The sequence below is a fragment of the Castanea sativa genome, chromosome 5, assembly GCF_040712315.1.
Source record: "Castanea sativa cultivar Marrone di Chiusa Pesio chromosome 5, ASM4071231v1".
NCBI lineage: Eukaryota > Viridiplantae > Streptophyta > Magnoliopsida > Fagales > Fagaceae > Castanea > Castanea sativa.
In genome coordinates, this window is record NC_134017.1 from 80,026,122 (window position 1) to 80,041,944 (window position 15,823).

At 33.9% G+C, this 15,823-nt stretch overlaps 2 protein-coding genes across 2 annotated transcripts; one reads left to right on the forward strand and one right to left on the reverse strand.

Moving 5' to 3' along the window:
• Positions 1-1,410: 1,410 nt before the first annotated feature.
• On the forward strand, positions 1,411-7,579 carry LOC142636374 (uncharacterized). Its single transcript, XM_075810577.1, has 6 exons — positions 1,411-1,988; positions 3,052-3,196; positions 3,718-3,978; positions 5,822-5,903; positions 6,308-6,495; positions 7,093-7,579. The coding sequence occupies exons 1-6, from the start codon at positions 1,747-1,749 to the stop codon at positions 7,360-7,362; spliced, it is 1,188 nt and encodes a 395-aa protein (XP_075666692.1). The 5' UTR covers positions 1,411-1,746; the 3' UTR covers positions 7,363-7,579.
• Positions 7,580-8,843: 1,264 nt separating this feature from the next.
• LOC142633537 (beta-glucosidase 11-like) lies at positions 8,844-15,372 on the reverse strand. The gene is made up of 13 exons (XM_075807776.1): positions 15,184-15,372; positions 14,947-15,010; positions 13,400-13,455; positions 13,096-13,171; positions 12,925-12,996; positions 12,671-12,758; positions 12,298-12,553; positions 11,905-12,020; positions 11,411-11,628; positions 11,068-11,096; positions 10,896-10,983; positions 9,956-10,046; positions 8,844-9,268 (listed from the first exon to the last, which is right to left on the reverse strand). Exons 1-13 carry the CDS (start codon positions 15,298-15,300, stop codon positions 9,028-9,030), a joined length of 1,512 nt encoding a protein of 503 aa, XP_075663891.1. The 5' UTR covers positions 15,301-15,372; the 3' UTR covers positions 8,844-9,027.
• Positions 15,373-15,823: the final 451 nt, after the last annotated feature.

Consider the following 15,823-nt stretch of genomic DNA (forward strand, 5'->3'; position numbering starts at 1 on the left):
TTCTACTAAAAGTGTGCTTTCTCTAAGCTGAGTGCTTTTGCTTAGGGGGCTTGCCTCGATCTTTATGGTTGACTTAAATTTATTTTCCAAATTGGGTAACTACTAAGAGCGTTCATGTTCCAAAATTTTATCACATCTTATTTTACCATCTCAAAAAATTACTTTATTAATTATGCCATACTATTTTATAATATTTTCAGTATCCTAACTTTTATTTTATAATATAACACATTAAAATAATATTTTTACACAATAAAATAATATATCTCAAAACCCAAATAAATAAATAAAATCCAAAACCCAAAAACCCGGTGAGCGAGAGAAGAATTAATAAAGTGAATAAAATACTAATTTTTTTTTTAGAATTGAGTTATAGTGCAATTCTAAGCACTATTGCAAACTTTTTTGCAATAGTTGATTTTTACAGGTTCAGATGTGTGGGAGGTTTGGGCTTTTATGTTAAATTTTCTCTACATATGGCATATGCCATTCTCAATATGAATACTCTAATTAGTAAGGTGAAATGAATGCTTGGTTTTAGCCATAAAGGGAACGATTATTTGATGTTGAATCGACCGACTTTAAGGCACATAAGCAATTAAATGTTAAAATCCATGGGAAAAAGGTAGTTGGGTGCATTGAATATTGAGGAATGTAGCTAGCGAGGTTGACATGAATGAGAAGATTGAGGAGAAAGTTACTTGGCATGCACACATAGTTGAATGAAGCTAGCCTAATTGTCAACTGCATTCCGGGGAAAAAAAAAAAGGAAAAAAAACTATACAAAACCTTTACGTGGTTTTCCCCTAAAAAAAAAAAAAAAAAAAAACCTCTACAATTTTGATTCATAACACTTTGCTTACCCTTTCAATTTTGTTTTGTGTAAACCATTAAACATTAGTTAAAATAAATCGCAACTAGGGTTTAGTGTCATACTAAAAATCTCATGGGGATTTTAAGTTTTAACACAAAAAAAGAGATGTTATGTATTTTTTTTTCCTAATTTTTCAGAAAAGAAAAAAAAAAAAATCATTTTGAGATTGAAAAAATTTAAAAGTACAAAATTTTTTACAACTTTTTGCCACAAATATAATGCGACAAAGTGTGATTAGTAAAGAAAAATAATAGGTCCCTCAAAAAATAAAAATAAAAATAATAAAAAAATAATAATAAGTCCATATATAAATAATAGTTAACTACTCGGCTTGTGGCAAACAAATCATAGAATAATTTAGGACTCTAGAACTAATCTTTTAGATTCGATCAAATCTGCCACGTCACACACAAGATAACTATGAATTTCAGACCCAGAAAATTTAATGAAATGACCAAAATACCCTTTGAGCTAAGACCACTAGATTTTTTTTTTTTTTTTTTTTTTAAAGATTTTTTTTAAGAGCAAAGACTCTCAGTTAGCTCAGTTAGCTGAGCAGATCCATGATCCATCCCATACGTTTGGTATCCAATAATCCCAACATCCAAATCAGAAATCAATCCCCATACCCATATGAGTTATCAAGACTCAAAAGAGTCATTCACAAAACTCCAACCGATGCATTAAATAGCCTCCGTGCACCCCAAAAAGTAGATAATAATTATTAGAATCATAGATACATAGTTCATACATAATAGTACTATTCTCACAATCATATATAACAGAAATAAAACACACACACACACACACACACACACACAGGACACAGAGAGAGAGAGAGAGAGAGAGAGAGAGAGAGAGAGATAAAAAACATGTTGAAAATCTGGGACTCTACCTTGTTGTTCCAAGGTTCATGGGAGGGAATTTGGCGGGAAAACAGGCATGGTGGTTGTTGGTTCACTCTTATTGCTTTGTCTCTCATCTTGGTTTGGCACTGTTCCAAGACCTTCTCTTTTAGATTTTCCTCACCTTCCAATCCCACCACTGCCACCACCACCACCACCACCACCACCACCGCTATTTCTGGCAGCACTGAAATTCGTTCTCAATTCAGGTATGTAAATTGTGAAGACTTGTGTTTTTTTTTTTTCTTTCTGGGTTTTGTTTAACTTCAATTGGGTCATTCTTGTTTTTCTTCAATTTGGTGCTTATTCATTGAGTTTTGTAAATTTTGGTGGTGGGGTTTTCACAAAGTTTGATTTTTTTTTTTTTTTTGGTTATGGTTATGGTTATGGTTGTACTAAGATTCATCACCAATTCAGGTTTGTCTCTGTGTTTTTCTTCAATTTGGTGCTTTTTCATTGAGTTTTGAGAAATTTGGGTGATGGGTTTTTTCACAATGTTTGATTTTGTTGTTATGGTTGTGCTAGGATTCGCTCCCAATTCAGATTTGTTATTGTATTTTTCTCTACGGGTTTTGACTTTTGTGTAATTTGAATTTGGTTACTCTTGTTTTTATTTAATTTGGTGCTTATTCAATGATTTCTGTGAAATTTGGATGATGGGTCATTTGGATAATTTTATCTTTTATATGAATTTGGAATTTTATCATCACAACAGGGTAAATTGGGTCACTGATAGTATTCTTCAATTTGGTACTTGTTCATTGAAATTGTGATGGATTTTTAGAAACTTGATTTTGTTGTTGTTTTGTACTGTATTGTGTAATTTTTTTCTTTTCTTTTCTTTTCTTTTGGGTGAATTTTGGGTTTATACTCACAACTGGTAACAACTGGATTACTCTTTCTTCAATTTATTGCTTTATAAGCTATTTGGTGATGGGGTTTCAACAAAGTTGGTTTTGTTGTGGGCCATTTCTCTGTTTTATGGATTTTGGGTTTATGATCACAACTGGGCCCTTGATCCTAATGCTGTCAATGAAGTTGCTAGCTTTTTGGAAGAATCTGTGATGGGGTACTTCATGTTTTGATTGTTGTGGGTGATTTCTTTGTTTCCAATTTTCAAATATGATTATTACTTGGATCAATTTGACTTACCTAAATGGTGTGCATTACTTTTCTACAACTTATCAAAAAAATTTGCTATGTTCTAAATTGACATTGCTTACAGCTTTTGTGATTTTATTACTGACTTGGAAGTTCTGTTTACTCCTGTAGAATCTTGGAGATTGTCTCAGATGCTGATTTAAAGTTTTTAATTGGAAAATTGGATCAGAAGCTTAATGAAAGTGAGAAGTGGGAACAAGTCATAGACAAACGAAACAATCTTCTATCCTACAATGCAAAATGCTGCAAGCCTAAGGTTACAGCTCAATCTATGTTGAAAATTAAGTCACTTCCTTTCTTGCTCTTTAGATTGTTGGAAACTTCAGTTCTTTTAATTAATATAAGCATGTCAACTGTCTTTTCTTAGCTTATAAATAAAAAAGTGTTATTACTTGGTGCTAGTCCAAATTACTATGGGTCCTGGGAGTGGTAGCTTCAATATGGCTTGACACCAGTATTTTTTGAATGAAGTGACTGCTGTCAAGACTGTAACCTGGCTGCTTATGTTTCTTTGCATAATGCTGACCTTCTTTTATGATCCTTTTCCTTACCTTCTTATCAAAAAAAAAAAAAAAAAATTCTTACCTATCAAAAAAAAAGTTTCAAATTAGGTTTCAAAAGTAAAATCCAGTTACTGTCTTCTGGGTTAATGACACCTGAATAGTAAACCTAGTTTGCAATCTCTATTGACATGGGCCTGCGTCCAATTTTATTCAACTGGTTTAGCCATTCCTAGGTTAAGGACTTGATTTAGTGTTTCTCTCTTTTTTCTTGCAGGATGGTCCCTTGAAATACTTGAGTGTGACAGTATTTGAGAACTGTTCTCCTGAGATGTTAAAAAACTTCTACATGGACAATGATTATAGAAAGCAGTGGGACAAGACCGTGGTTGAGCATGAGCAGCTGCAGGTGGATCAAATTAACGGAGTTGAAATTGGTCGTACAATAAAAAAGTTTCCACTCTTGACACCAAGAGAATACGTGTTAGCTTGGAGATTGTGGGAAGGGAAGGATAAAACATTCTACTGTTTTCTTAAGGTAAATGTAACCTAAATGTGGTCTTATATGCAAGTTATTAGTTAAAGGCATTGCTTAGTTTCTTCTGATTGTAATTTTGTACATGGTTGTGCTGTGGCACATGAGCGTGCACACACACACACAGAGATAATTAAGATGTTCATCTTGGTTGAGAAATTTGGGATTCGTAACAACAGAAGAAATCCATGTAGGCTTGAATAGACTGCTCTGACTTTTAAAAATTTCATCTTTAACTTTTAGCCATTGGTTTATTTTGACGTGTGCATCTGTGTGTGTATGTGTGTTTGAACGAATAGGATATCAATGGCGTAGTTGTGATCTGTTAAGATGAATTGGGCACGATCCCCTTTCACTCTAGTTGGTGAAATTATATACAAATCCAAACCACTTACATAAATTTGAACTCTATAGGACTGGTTACTTTTTTAATTTTTCTTGGACTAGTGATGTAAAATGGTGCATATAGCAACATATACCTTCATGAGCACATACATATAGGCAAACCACCCAGTCTATCTTCCATATATGTAAGTTGATATGAATCTGAGATATGATTATTCAGCTTTCATATATCTTGGCAAGTATTGGCCATATTATTGCATGTGCTATTGAGTAACAAGATTAAAAGAACATTCATTAAGCTTCTTAAAACAATTTTTTTTTAACCTAGATAAGTAATTTCAATATTCTGGGGATAATCTGAGTCTCCAAATATTTGATAACATGCTGGAAAGTTAGACTTTTCTGCGAATTACTGTTGTTTATAGTATGTGCTCTTAGGTGTGAAAGTAAGGATTATTCTTTAGGGAAAAAAATTGGTAAAAATGCCATAGCATTTTTGTGGTCTTAGGTTTTAAATATACAGTACATGAATGGATCTGGAACCATATTTATGGATATAAACCTGTCCTCTTGATTATTCAATTCGTTTTAATTTATATTCTGTCATTGGTTTAAAAAAATTTCAAGTGCCTCTGCTGCTCTGCACTGAGATAAATAAATGTATGGGGGAAATTACATTTTGTCCAACTATGGTACGGGGCAAGTTTGGTTTGTGAACTTTTGGGCTTGGAAGTGACACTTCATAACTGCCTAAGGTCCACTATTAGCAAGCAAATGCTTTTGTACATTGCTGTAGTTCAGCTAATTTGAAATTGTATGAGTAATACTGCACAGTCAAGCCTACTGGATAACTAAACTATTGATACCTGAAACCATGCAATTTTGGCACTTGTTGATCTTTTTGCTCATGATTGTGACACATGAAAAAATTCTTCACAGGTTGTCATGAAATTGGCTTATCTTAAGTTTCGAAGTACTTGTTTGGTCAATATGTGCCTAGTAGTTGAACTGGTGAAGGAAATCAGTCTAATTGTTATGCCTACATCAGAGAAATAAAGTACCCTCATTAAAGATCCTGTTTCTTCCTGGCATATCCTATTTCTTGGAGCCACTGGTATTCAAGTCTGTAACATCCATGCTTCTGAAACAATCTCCCTCTACTCTCTGTGGGAGAATTCCAGATGTACCTAAGGAAGCAAGTAGGTACATCTGAGCGAGAGTTCAGGATTTAATGAAAAGGATTAATCTTTCTTCTTCAGTAAATGGTGGCATCGATGCCAAAACACCTTGTCGAAGGTTGGCATAGAAAAGAATAATTATCATTGTTCCATTTGATGCTTATGAACTTGCTAAATACTTATATGAGGGGTTTGAAACAATATGTTAATTTTTAGTAGAAGTTAAACCTTTCTAGCTTTTGATGCTTTTGTTTCTGTTAGAAGTTCTCTGCAATTTTTTAACAATTACCCGAGATTTTAGTTCTTTCTATTCTTGGTGATAGGAATGCGAACATCCTTCAGTACCACGACAGAAGAAGTTCGTACGTGTTAGGTTTTTCAGATCTGGTTGGCAGATCAGAAAAGGCAAGTTCCTAATGCTTTCTTTTTCATCTCCCCTGCCCTCGCCCCTCTTTTTTTCCCCTAATTTCCTTTTTCCTAGAAAATGATGAATTTACTCAACCTTTCATGTCTGGTCATATACTCAATGCTAAACTGAAATATGAATGTGACACCCTATGAAGCCTATGTTGATTTAAACTTTGAACCTGTTGAAAATCATGTAATACATTTTTCAACTAAGATCATCTTTGGCTTGTATCATATACCCTTGATGGATAAACAGAATATATATCTATTCTAAACTTAAGCTCTGCCTGTACTTCAATTTGATCTTTTGGTCAACCCAGGTGCATGAGAATTGCAAGCTTTATTTTTTATTCTTAAAATGAAAAGTGATAGTTTTGTGATTTATAATTATCTATTTACAGTACCTGGGAGAAATGCTTGTGAGATCAAAATGTTTCACCAAGAAGATGCTGGTCTGAATGTCGAGATGGCAAAGTTGGCTTTTGCTAAGGGGATTTGGAGTTATGTGTGTAAGATGGATAGTGCACTACGCAAATACTCCGGGATCAGCCATCCTCAATCAAGTTCAGCTGTAACTCTAATTCAGAAGGTTGGTACTGTATCCATTCACATTTCATTGATTTCTTGTATTCTTTGGTTGTTATTTAAAGTATTTGTTGAGGTTAAAGCTCTTATACTACTAGGATATTCTGAGGCCATCTTTGTATTTATATGTTAGATTCACCAGAAAGTTGGTTTGTCAATAGATAATCGTATATATCATGTTTTGGGGGGGGGGGGGGGGAATGCGTGCTGTTATCCATGTGCATTTTAAATGCATACCTACTGTAGGCTTGTATAGACTAGGTTTATTAACAGTGGTGCTTTAAATTAGTAGAAATCTATGGCATTCTGCAGCCTAGATATGCTTCTTCATCTCAATGGTTGGCTTACCGCAATGATTTCCCATGATGCTTTGGGCAGTGTTCTAGAACCCAGACAAACCCTGCATCTAATTTGCTTTGCTTTCCTGTCCAAGGTGATAGCTAATTGTGATTTTGACAGCATTGATCAAGTCTTAGTTGAAACATTGGCCTACCACTATGCATTGGTGGGACAGAGAACTAATGGTTTCAAGTAATTTTAGGGGATTACTACGTATCAATTGTTTTGCTTGTGTTTATGGTTAACAATTTCCTCCACACAGGTGCCAACTGGATTAGATACCAAGAACAGCACAACCTCTTCTGAATCTACCAGTGCAACTGCCTTTTGCGGGCAAACTAGTGAAGCCAAAGAGAGGAAAATCTCTAAGAGGCCTTCAAGGAAATTTCTAGCCAATGGTTTACTTCTTCTTGGGGGTGCAATCTGCCTTTCTCGTGGTCACTCTAGCCTGGGTGCTAAAGTTGCCATGGCATACATCTTGGCAAAGCTGAGTAAGCATGGTGCTTCATCAGATCAAAGTAATCAAAGTTGAGGTACATGACCTAGATGTATCATGAAAGATTTTGGAGTATCTGGTAAAGTTTACTAGACATTTTATTAACTGAAGCATGTTGCATGCAGCATCATCGTATCAAAAAATTTGGGACTAGGGCTTAATTGTTGTTTTATGTTGCATGTAGTGTAACTTATGTGCTTTTTTCTTGTGGGGTGTTTTCCTGCCTTAACATCTGCATCGAGAAGAGAATAAAGAGAAAGGTAAATGTGAAAGAAAACAATTTTGGAGCAAGGCTACTCACAGGGTTGGGGGGGAGGGGGGGGGGGAAGTTTATCCTTATTGATTTCTTATGCATTTCATGTTGTAAATACTAAATATATAATCAGTGGATCCTTTTTACCTACTCATCTACATTTTTTTTTTTTTGGTATGTAAATGCCCATATACTTCATTTGTAAATCTTCAAGATGTGAAAAGGATTAGAAACTGATCTAACCAAGTCTTGTTTGACATTTAATATAGTTGGTTTTGATGTAGCAGCCTTTGCATTTTATTATTGGAAAAGTTATCACAATTAGATCGTCACTATCCCTTTCTGTTAAGAATATGCAGTACCGGCATATTAGCTAGATTCACTTGGAGCAGAGAGCTCAAGAGAATAAGAAAGGAAATTTATTATTGTGATCCAACAAAAAAGAGCTTGTTTTATTCTCTTCTTAAGTTATATTTGTGGAAGATAAACCATGATGCAGGCAAGTAAATTATGGTTGATTGGCTAGAGAGGAGTCAGGAAATTGTAAATACCATGATAGATTGTTCATTGTTCTGCTCTAAGTTATTCAGGTTATTAGAGACCATAACAAGTAAATGGTGTGCATGAGTGATTTTGTCCTGTTCTTAAATTAGGCATGACTGGCATACTATACGTTGGGTTGGTGGCACTTGCTTAAGCCTCCACTAGGGTCAGCTAAAGTTTATATGTGCTTATGTAACTGTCTCCAACTCCTTTTGTATAATTGAAGAAATTGATAATGAAGCTTCTATTTTTTTTTTCTTGGTTCAAAAGGATACCATTTATATTTTTTGATAAGTAAGAGGATACCATTCTATATTGTTGTTGAGGAGATTAGAAAGAATAGGAGAGTATGAGTTTAGATAATTCATCAGTGGTTTGATTAAGGAATCATGTCATGATCAAGATCACAAATAAATTGCACCTTTCTTTCTCCTTTGTTTCCTTATTTGTTTGGTGGGAATGTTTAGACAGAATGGACAAATTTGATAGATAATTTTCTTTAAATGAATTTCTATTTATTGCCATATATGATATTTTTGCCCTTCTAATTTGTAAATATATTTTCCCTTAAAAGAGCATTCCATTCCAAAATATAAGCTAGCCAAAAACACTAGCAGAAAAAGAGGCTCCGAGAAGACCATTATGCTACTACAGATCTCCACTTACCATGGTAGATGGATTTTGAAGAAGTGAATAGTTGTCTTTAAAAAACCTTCAGCAATATTATAAAGGGTCTCTATCTCTCACACTAATTATATTAAGCATTAAAGAAATTTAAACATTATAGTATAAAAATGAAAAATTGCTACAAAGCAGAACACTGGTTATTCATATGCTTTGGCAAAAATAATAAACAAGAAGAATATTACACGAAACTGTTATACAGTAAATGTAGAAAGCAGATTCTACTGAAAGTTGGTAGAAACTGCAGATATATTCTTCTGAAGTTCAATATATCCATCTGAACTGATGTTTTTTCCCTTCAAGAAATTGGAGTACCAATGAGCAGAGAGCTTAGGTTGTCTTTTTAAATTCGGGTCATCCAAATCCACGAAGTATAGGCCATAGCTTGATTCATAGCCATCCAACATTTCAAATAAATCCAAGAAGGACCATGTGAAATAACCTCTTGTATTTGTTCCATTCCTTCAAAGATTTTAAGAATAGTGAGAGAAAAGTAATCACATCAAATTTTAGTAACTGTATCAATTAAAAAGAAACAACCAGAAATATAATTAAGACCTATCGTATACTTTTTTTTTTGTAGATATAATAAACTTTGAAACATATGGCATTCACTTCAAGATGAATATTTTTTTTGACAATAAAGGACTTTACTAGATGAGATGTCTGAATCCACATATCATGACACCCTTTTAATACATCTAGTGAAGCAACTAATTCATTTGATAAATTAGCACTAATTAGTCACATCTAGCCCCCTTTCAGGAAAAGATAATGCACATATTAGTACATAACATAAGCAATATTCTGATTTTTTAATTCAGTAAATATGTAAAATGGAATCATCAAATTGTGAGTCACTAATGTCTAGCTGATTATCTATCAAAATTATATTGCCAAATATACCTAACAGCAAATAGAAATTTCTGTATAAGATGTCAAGGATTGCAAACAACTCAAATACAATTATGACAAGACTCTCAAAATAATAAGTGAGTTTCTCACAGACCGAGAGTATGAGGTCTCGTCTGGGAGCGAGTAGGGTGCTACTATAGTTACACTCAGGTAGGCAAGCTACATTGGTCACTCCCCTCTACCCATTTTTTGTTTACCAAAATAAAAAGGTTTATATAAGATCTACAAACATACCTCACTGCATCAAGCAAACCGCCTATGTATCCATGCAAATATTTTACCCTAGGCCAGTCTTCCAGTGTTGAATTACGTCTTGTTCGTTGACCTGCAGAGAGATATATGCCGTGTTAGATTTCCTCAATTAGATGAAGTACCAACCTAATGCAAGCTCTATGCTAGAAGAGTATTCCCAAAGGAAGAATGAGCAATATTTCAACTAGCAACAAGAAGAAAATTTGAAACTTTTCTATAAATTTTAGTTATTCTTTCAATGAATTGGTTGATTATTTCAAACTGTTAAAAACCATTAATTTGTGCATTATGATACTTTAAATATTCCTACCAATAGATATATCAATAATTTATTAAATATTTGTCACATTCTGCCACAGTTGCCCTGTGTATTGCAGCATACATCCAAATCATACTCTCATAGTGAACATTTTTTTTTTGTTCTTTTTTTTTTTTTTTTTTTTTTTTTTTGGCTCCAATTTGATTTATATTCATCCCTTAGATGATGATTTCCATGATTCTACATCCAGCTACTGAGTATCTCTATAAAAATTGACATAACTGCTCCAAAAATGAAATTAAAAAAGAAGTTAAAATGGAAGGAAATGTTTATACTTAATAAAGATTTATTTATTTGCAATGCAAGTCTACAGCTTGCGAAAATATACTTTGACAATTGATTTTGCTGTCACGTTAAAATTTAGTAATATTTATCATTGATCCTTTTTAAGTGAAACTACGATCAAATTCTCAGTGTGGACTATGTGGTCAAATGTACTAACACAAAAATTCTTGTAAAGAACTATTTTGACAAGACAAAAGCAAATTATCATGCCTTACAAATTATAATACTACATGGCAGCTGAAATGATCGATACTGCTACTTTTAACAAATTATCACAGTTAAAGGAGTGCATGCACGCATGCAGAGAGAGAGAGAGACCATTTTCATGAATGTAAACAGGAGGGTTGCCATAAGCTTGCTTGATATACTCCAGGATTCCTTGCAGACCCCAGGGTACGATTGCATACTGAGTCAAACAAACTGATTAGTAATGCACTGAAATAACCAGTAAAAGCAAACTGGCCTTAAACTTTTATGTTCAGCCTCTCACCTCAAATGCCGATGTATCATTTCGAATGCCTGCCACAACCAAAAAATTAGTGAGTTATTTCAGCTCCATATCTAAACTAGATGAGCATAGCTACAACTGCTTAACACAGGTTAAATTCGCCAAGACTTCACGTGTCAAGAAATACAGGACACCATAAACAAATATTAGAATGAAGCCTAATTCATAGATGGGTGATCAGAATTGACTTTGTAAGCTCAATCAAACTAAAACAAAGTAATGAAATCCAAGCTGAATATAGTTTTAAAGTTAATAATTTTTGTTTGATTTGTCCGTCATTATCAACCTATTCCACTAAAATCCCAACAATGTGTCAAAAACATACTTGTTAAATGTACCGCCATGTCTGCCATAACATCTCTATCTGTATTTACGCTGCTTGGGTTATCCTTGACATACATTGTGACGTAATGATTTATTCCAATGAAGTCAAATGAACCCTTAACCTGACTGGATTCAGCATAGGTAAAGGACGGAAGTCTAGAGCCTACAATCTTTTTCAAGGTCTGAGGATAGTCTCCAAATACCAAGGGATTCACAAACCTGCAGCACAAAGCAAAGAATGGTTGCCAAAAGCTTGAATAAATTCTGAGCTCCAATTCATTTGCAGATTACTAAAGTAAATTGGACATGAGAAGTTTTTACAGGGCAAAACGAAATCCACAAAATTGTATGATAACTTTTATTTCTCATGCCTTCTCAGAAAGACATTAGAATTGACTGATTCCAGACTAAAATGACGAAAGCTGAAGAGATAGACAATCACACAACCAAATGAAAGAAAACAGATACCACTTCATACAATAAATTAGAACTTACCAACCCAAGAAAAAGTCGTTGGCTCTTTGAGTGGCAATTTTATCTTCAGTACTGTTTGTTCGAGGAACTAACCAATAGGCAAAGACATTCAGCCCTATAACACCATGCTGCTTGTCCTGCATCGCCCACAGTTTCTCTAAATTGGCACTTTAATATATATATATATATATATATATATATATATATATATATATATATATATATATATAGTCATAACATTCAAATTCATGTTTCTCAAATGAAAAATGAAGGCCTAAATGAAAAAAAGTAGTGAATTTTTAAACATGCTGGGATGATCAAGCATGATGATTGTCCTTGAACGTCAAATAATAGGACAATTTATATATTTGCTACATTGGTCAAAATGCTGACGACGAACAGATTGAATCATACCTGGTATCTTTTCTTGTACAAGCTAGCAGCTGAAGCATGTGCCAGCAGGATATGATGAGCTGCCATGTACGGTTCAGTTGAGGAGTTGCCTGTAGAGCAGTTAACTCCATATGGAGGTGAACATCGCTGAGGAGGCAGAAGTCCATTATCGTAACCCGCAAGCACAAACACATTGGCCTCATTCAAAGTAGTCCAATGTGAAACCCTGTCACCAAACTTTCTGAAGCACACATCTGCATATGCTGTGAAGTCTTTCCTGCATCCAGATCTAATTATTAATTCACACTCCTAGCAAAGATTTGTGCTAAGTGAAGGAAATGTATATACTTTTAAGTGAAAGTGGCGTATGATGGAAAAGGGTACAGAACCATACACAATCTTCCGACTAACCCATCCTCCATACTCGTCTTCAAGTGCTTGAGGAAGATCAGCATGGTGTAATGTAACATGTGGTTGTATTCCTGTGTGCAATCAAGAGGAGAAGAATCTCAGCTAGAGGAAACTCATTTTAATATTAGCTTCTTGGAAGTAATTTTTTTCTTCCTTGTTTAAAATGGAAAAAAAAAAAACGCCTGCATTGTTAAGAAAATGGCATTATCAACATCAATGATGGATGCTGGCTATAACCGTGGTTGATTAGCTCATTGATGAAATTGTTGTAATATTGCAAACCCTTTGGATTAACTGCTCCTCTTCCACCTGAAAGTTAAGACCATCAGAAGTTTAAGCATGAGAGAAAGAACCAGAAATAACTTATTTTTTGTTTAGTTAAAGTGAGTGACAGTTATGTGATCATACTTGGGATAAGCCGTGACCATGATATGGAAAACCTATAGGCTTCTAAACCTGTGTCTTTCATGAGCTGAACATCCTCCTGCAGAATTAAACGAATGTAGTCATAGATAAAAGATCATAAGGTGTGTTTTTGACAGTTGATTATGCTTGCTTGGTTAGGACATAACCATATAGTTGTTACAAGAAATATCAGACAGAGAGAATCGTTAGCTTCATGTGTAAATCAAAAGATGATTAATTGAGCTTAAATATGTGATCGGTACTTATGGTTAAAGACCTTTAAGTAAGGCTCATTACATAGACTGACCTTGTATTTATGGTACCCATCACATGCTATGTCCCCACTGTCTCCATGCATATTCCCTGAAATATGAGTTGGGCCAATTAGGCAGCCGATTCTCAGATATAGACAGCTATGTCTCAGCAATGTTTTATCAAATATGCTGCTACCACAAGTGCAACTGAATCGTTCCATTTTTAAGTTCTGACAAAAATGCATGGTTTAATGAAAAGGAGCAGGCAGTAACAAGTCTCACATATCTAAGCCCAACAGACCAATGATCATTCTTTTACTAATTAGTATATTTCACCAAGCTAATGTTGTTCAAGGATCAAATCAATTACACTTACAACCATCATTTTAGATGATTTTTTTTTATTGATAGAATTATTAGTTAAATCTCATGACTTTCTCTCATAACAATGTGACGTATATATTTTCATGTGTCAAAATTTTCACAATAACGGTTTGTATCATGTCTTGTAACCAAGTTCTGAATGTACTTTAAACTAAACAGCCCCCTTGCCCCTGCGCTTGTTCATGCCTTAAGTTACTTACAAGATGAGATGTGTAAGAGAGATTACTCACCCAAACGAGAGACAGACAGAGAAGCTAATTAAGCCTGACGAAAAAGACAAATTGTACATTTGTTCTTCATAGGTAAAAAGAAAAAAACAAAATGTAGTTCTCATCTTCATAAATATATAACTATAGCTTCCTCCTAAGGAGCCCCAAGCTTTAAAATAAAGGATAATGTATTAGAGTTAATTTTTCTTGGACACATTAGGCTATTTGTTTTTCCTTTTACTTTTGCAAAACTCTTATTCCAACATGTCATCAGCCACTCCACTCCTTTTACCAACAATTTTTCCTCTTTTTTGATAATATTTAATAATAAAAAAATACCTATGCTGCATATAATAATGTAGGTTTAGTAATTAATTTTGGTTTAGTTTTCCAACTTTTCTCTCTTTCTTAACTCTTATTCTTCCCATAAATCTTCACTTTAGCATTATTGTTCCTCCAACTCTTTATCTCCCTATCTTGACTCTTCTTCTCCCCCATCTTCTTTTCTATAAATTCCTATTACTTCCTCTATACCTCTCTCCCATCCATTCCATGTTCTTCCTAAAACAAAAAAGTCAATTTTTCTTTCCCTCTCTCTTTATTCAATTTTCTTCTTCTTTTTATTTTTTGGTGGATTTATTATTGTTTTTCCCACATTTGTGGTGAATTTCTTATTCTTTCTTGCAGTTTTGTTTTAGGTTAATACATTTTGGTGTTCGGATTCCCCGTCACAAGCCCCCTCTCTCTTGAATTTGGTGGGTCCTAAAAGTGTTTGTTTCATTTTTTTTCCTTGATTTATAAATGTTGATAGGCAATAATTATTATTATTATTTGAATTGAGAAAGTTTGGATTTTAAGAAAGTCTGTTTTTGGAAGTAATTGTCAGTTCCTAAAGTACTTTCACGCGTGCATAAACTTTTGTAAATAATGTTTGTCTACAAATGAATATTTTCACTATAAAACATAACAATATTTGAATATAAAATTATATATTAACATATGCTGACCTGCGTGAGCGAATGTATCCCATATGCTGGGGGTCCTTCCATCTACGTTTGCTGCACCTTCAATCTTTCACAAACGATTGAAGAAACAAAAATAATATAAATAATAAAAAAAGATATTTACTTGTTATTTTACATTAGAATGAGTAAACCAATATATATATATATATATATATATATATATATATATATATATATAATTATCACGTAAAAAGAACCAACAGGAATTTAAGTGATTACCTGATAAGCTGAGGAAGCAGCACCAAACACAAAGTCAGGTGGGAAATCATCTCTGCTAAATGTATCAGTGCCTAAAACTAGTGCTGCTAAACTTGTCAGCAAAACTAGCCTCAACATTTTCCTCCTGTTTTAGTAGGGGCTCGCAGTACTCTCTCTCTCTATATACTTATACGTTGTTAAAGAACGTACGCAACAAAGTTTTAGATGCCTATTGGATTCCTTTAAAAAAAAAGAATCTTATTGGATTTGTCCATTTATGAGTCCTACGGTCCTACCTCATACACATAGCTTTAATTTATGGCCAGATTTTTTTTTTTTTTTTAAATTTGACTTTGAGAAAGCATGGTAAAGACAGGATTGAATTGCACTCTATGCTTGGTATTATAAGCCTCTACTTGGATTAACTGCAACCAAGTACTCTATATCTATATATTGGGTAAATTCCATTTACACCATCTGAAGTTTGTGCTAATGACAACCAAGTTCAAGACTTTTCAAAACTAACCAATTTGGTCCTTAAAGCCAGTTTAGCCCCTTAAACAGTTGAGAAAAAATAACTAACTGTTTAGGGACTAAGTTGGCTTTAGGGACCAAACTGGATAGTTTTGAAAAGTCTTGGACCTAGTTGGTTTTAGTCAAA

Excerpts from the sequence above, each read along its gene's own strand:
- LOC142633537 (XM_075807776.1), bottom strand. The coding sequence starts at position 15,300 with ATGTTGAGGCTAGTTTTGCTGACAAGTTTAGCAGCACTAGTTTTAGGC. Across the intron at positions 12,554-12,670 it reads TGGGTTAGTCGGAAGATTGT|GAAAGACTTCACAGCATATG; the intron begins GTATGGTTCTGT and ends ATCTGGATGCAG. Across the intron at positions 11,097-11,410 it reads CATGGCGGTACATTTAACAA|GCATTCGAAATGATACATCG; the intron begins GTATGTTTTTGA and ends TGGTTGTGGCAG.
- LOC142636374 (XM_075810577.1), top strand. The coding sequence starts at position 1,747 with ATGTTGAAAATCTGGGACTCTACCTTGTTGTTCCAAGGTTCATGGGAG. Across the intron at positions 3,197-3,717 it reads CAAAATGCTGCAAGCCTAAG|GATGGTCCCTTGAAATACTT; the intron begins GTTACAGCTCAA and ends TTTTTCTTGCAG. Across the intron at positions 6,496-7,092 it reads CTGTAACTCTAATTCAGAAG|GTGCCAACTGGATTAGATAC; the intron begins GTTGGTACTGTA and ends TCCTCCACACAG.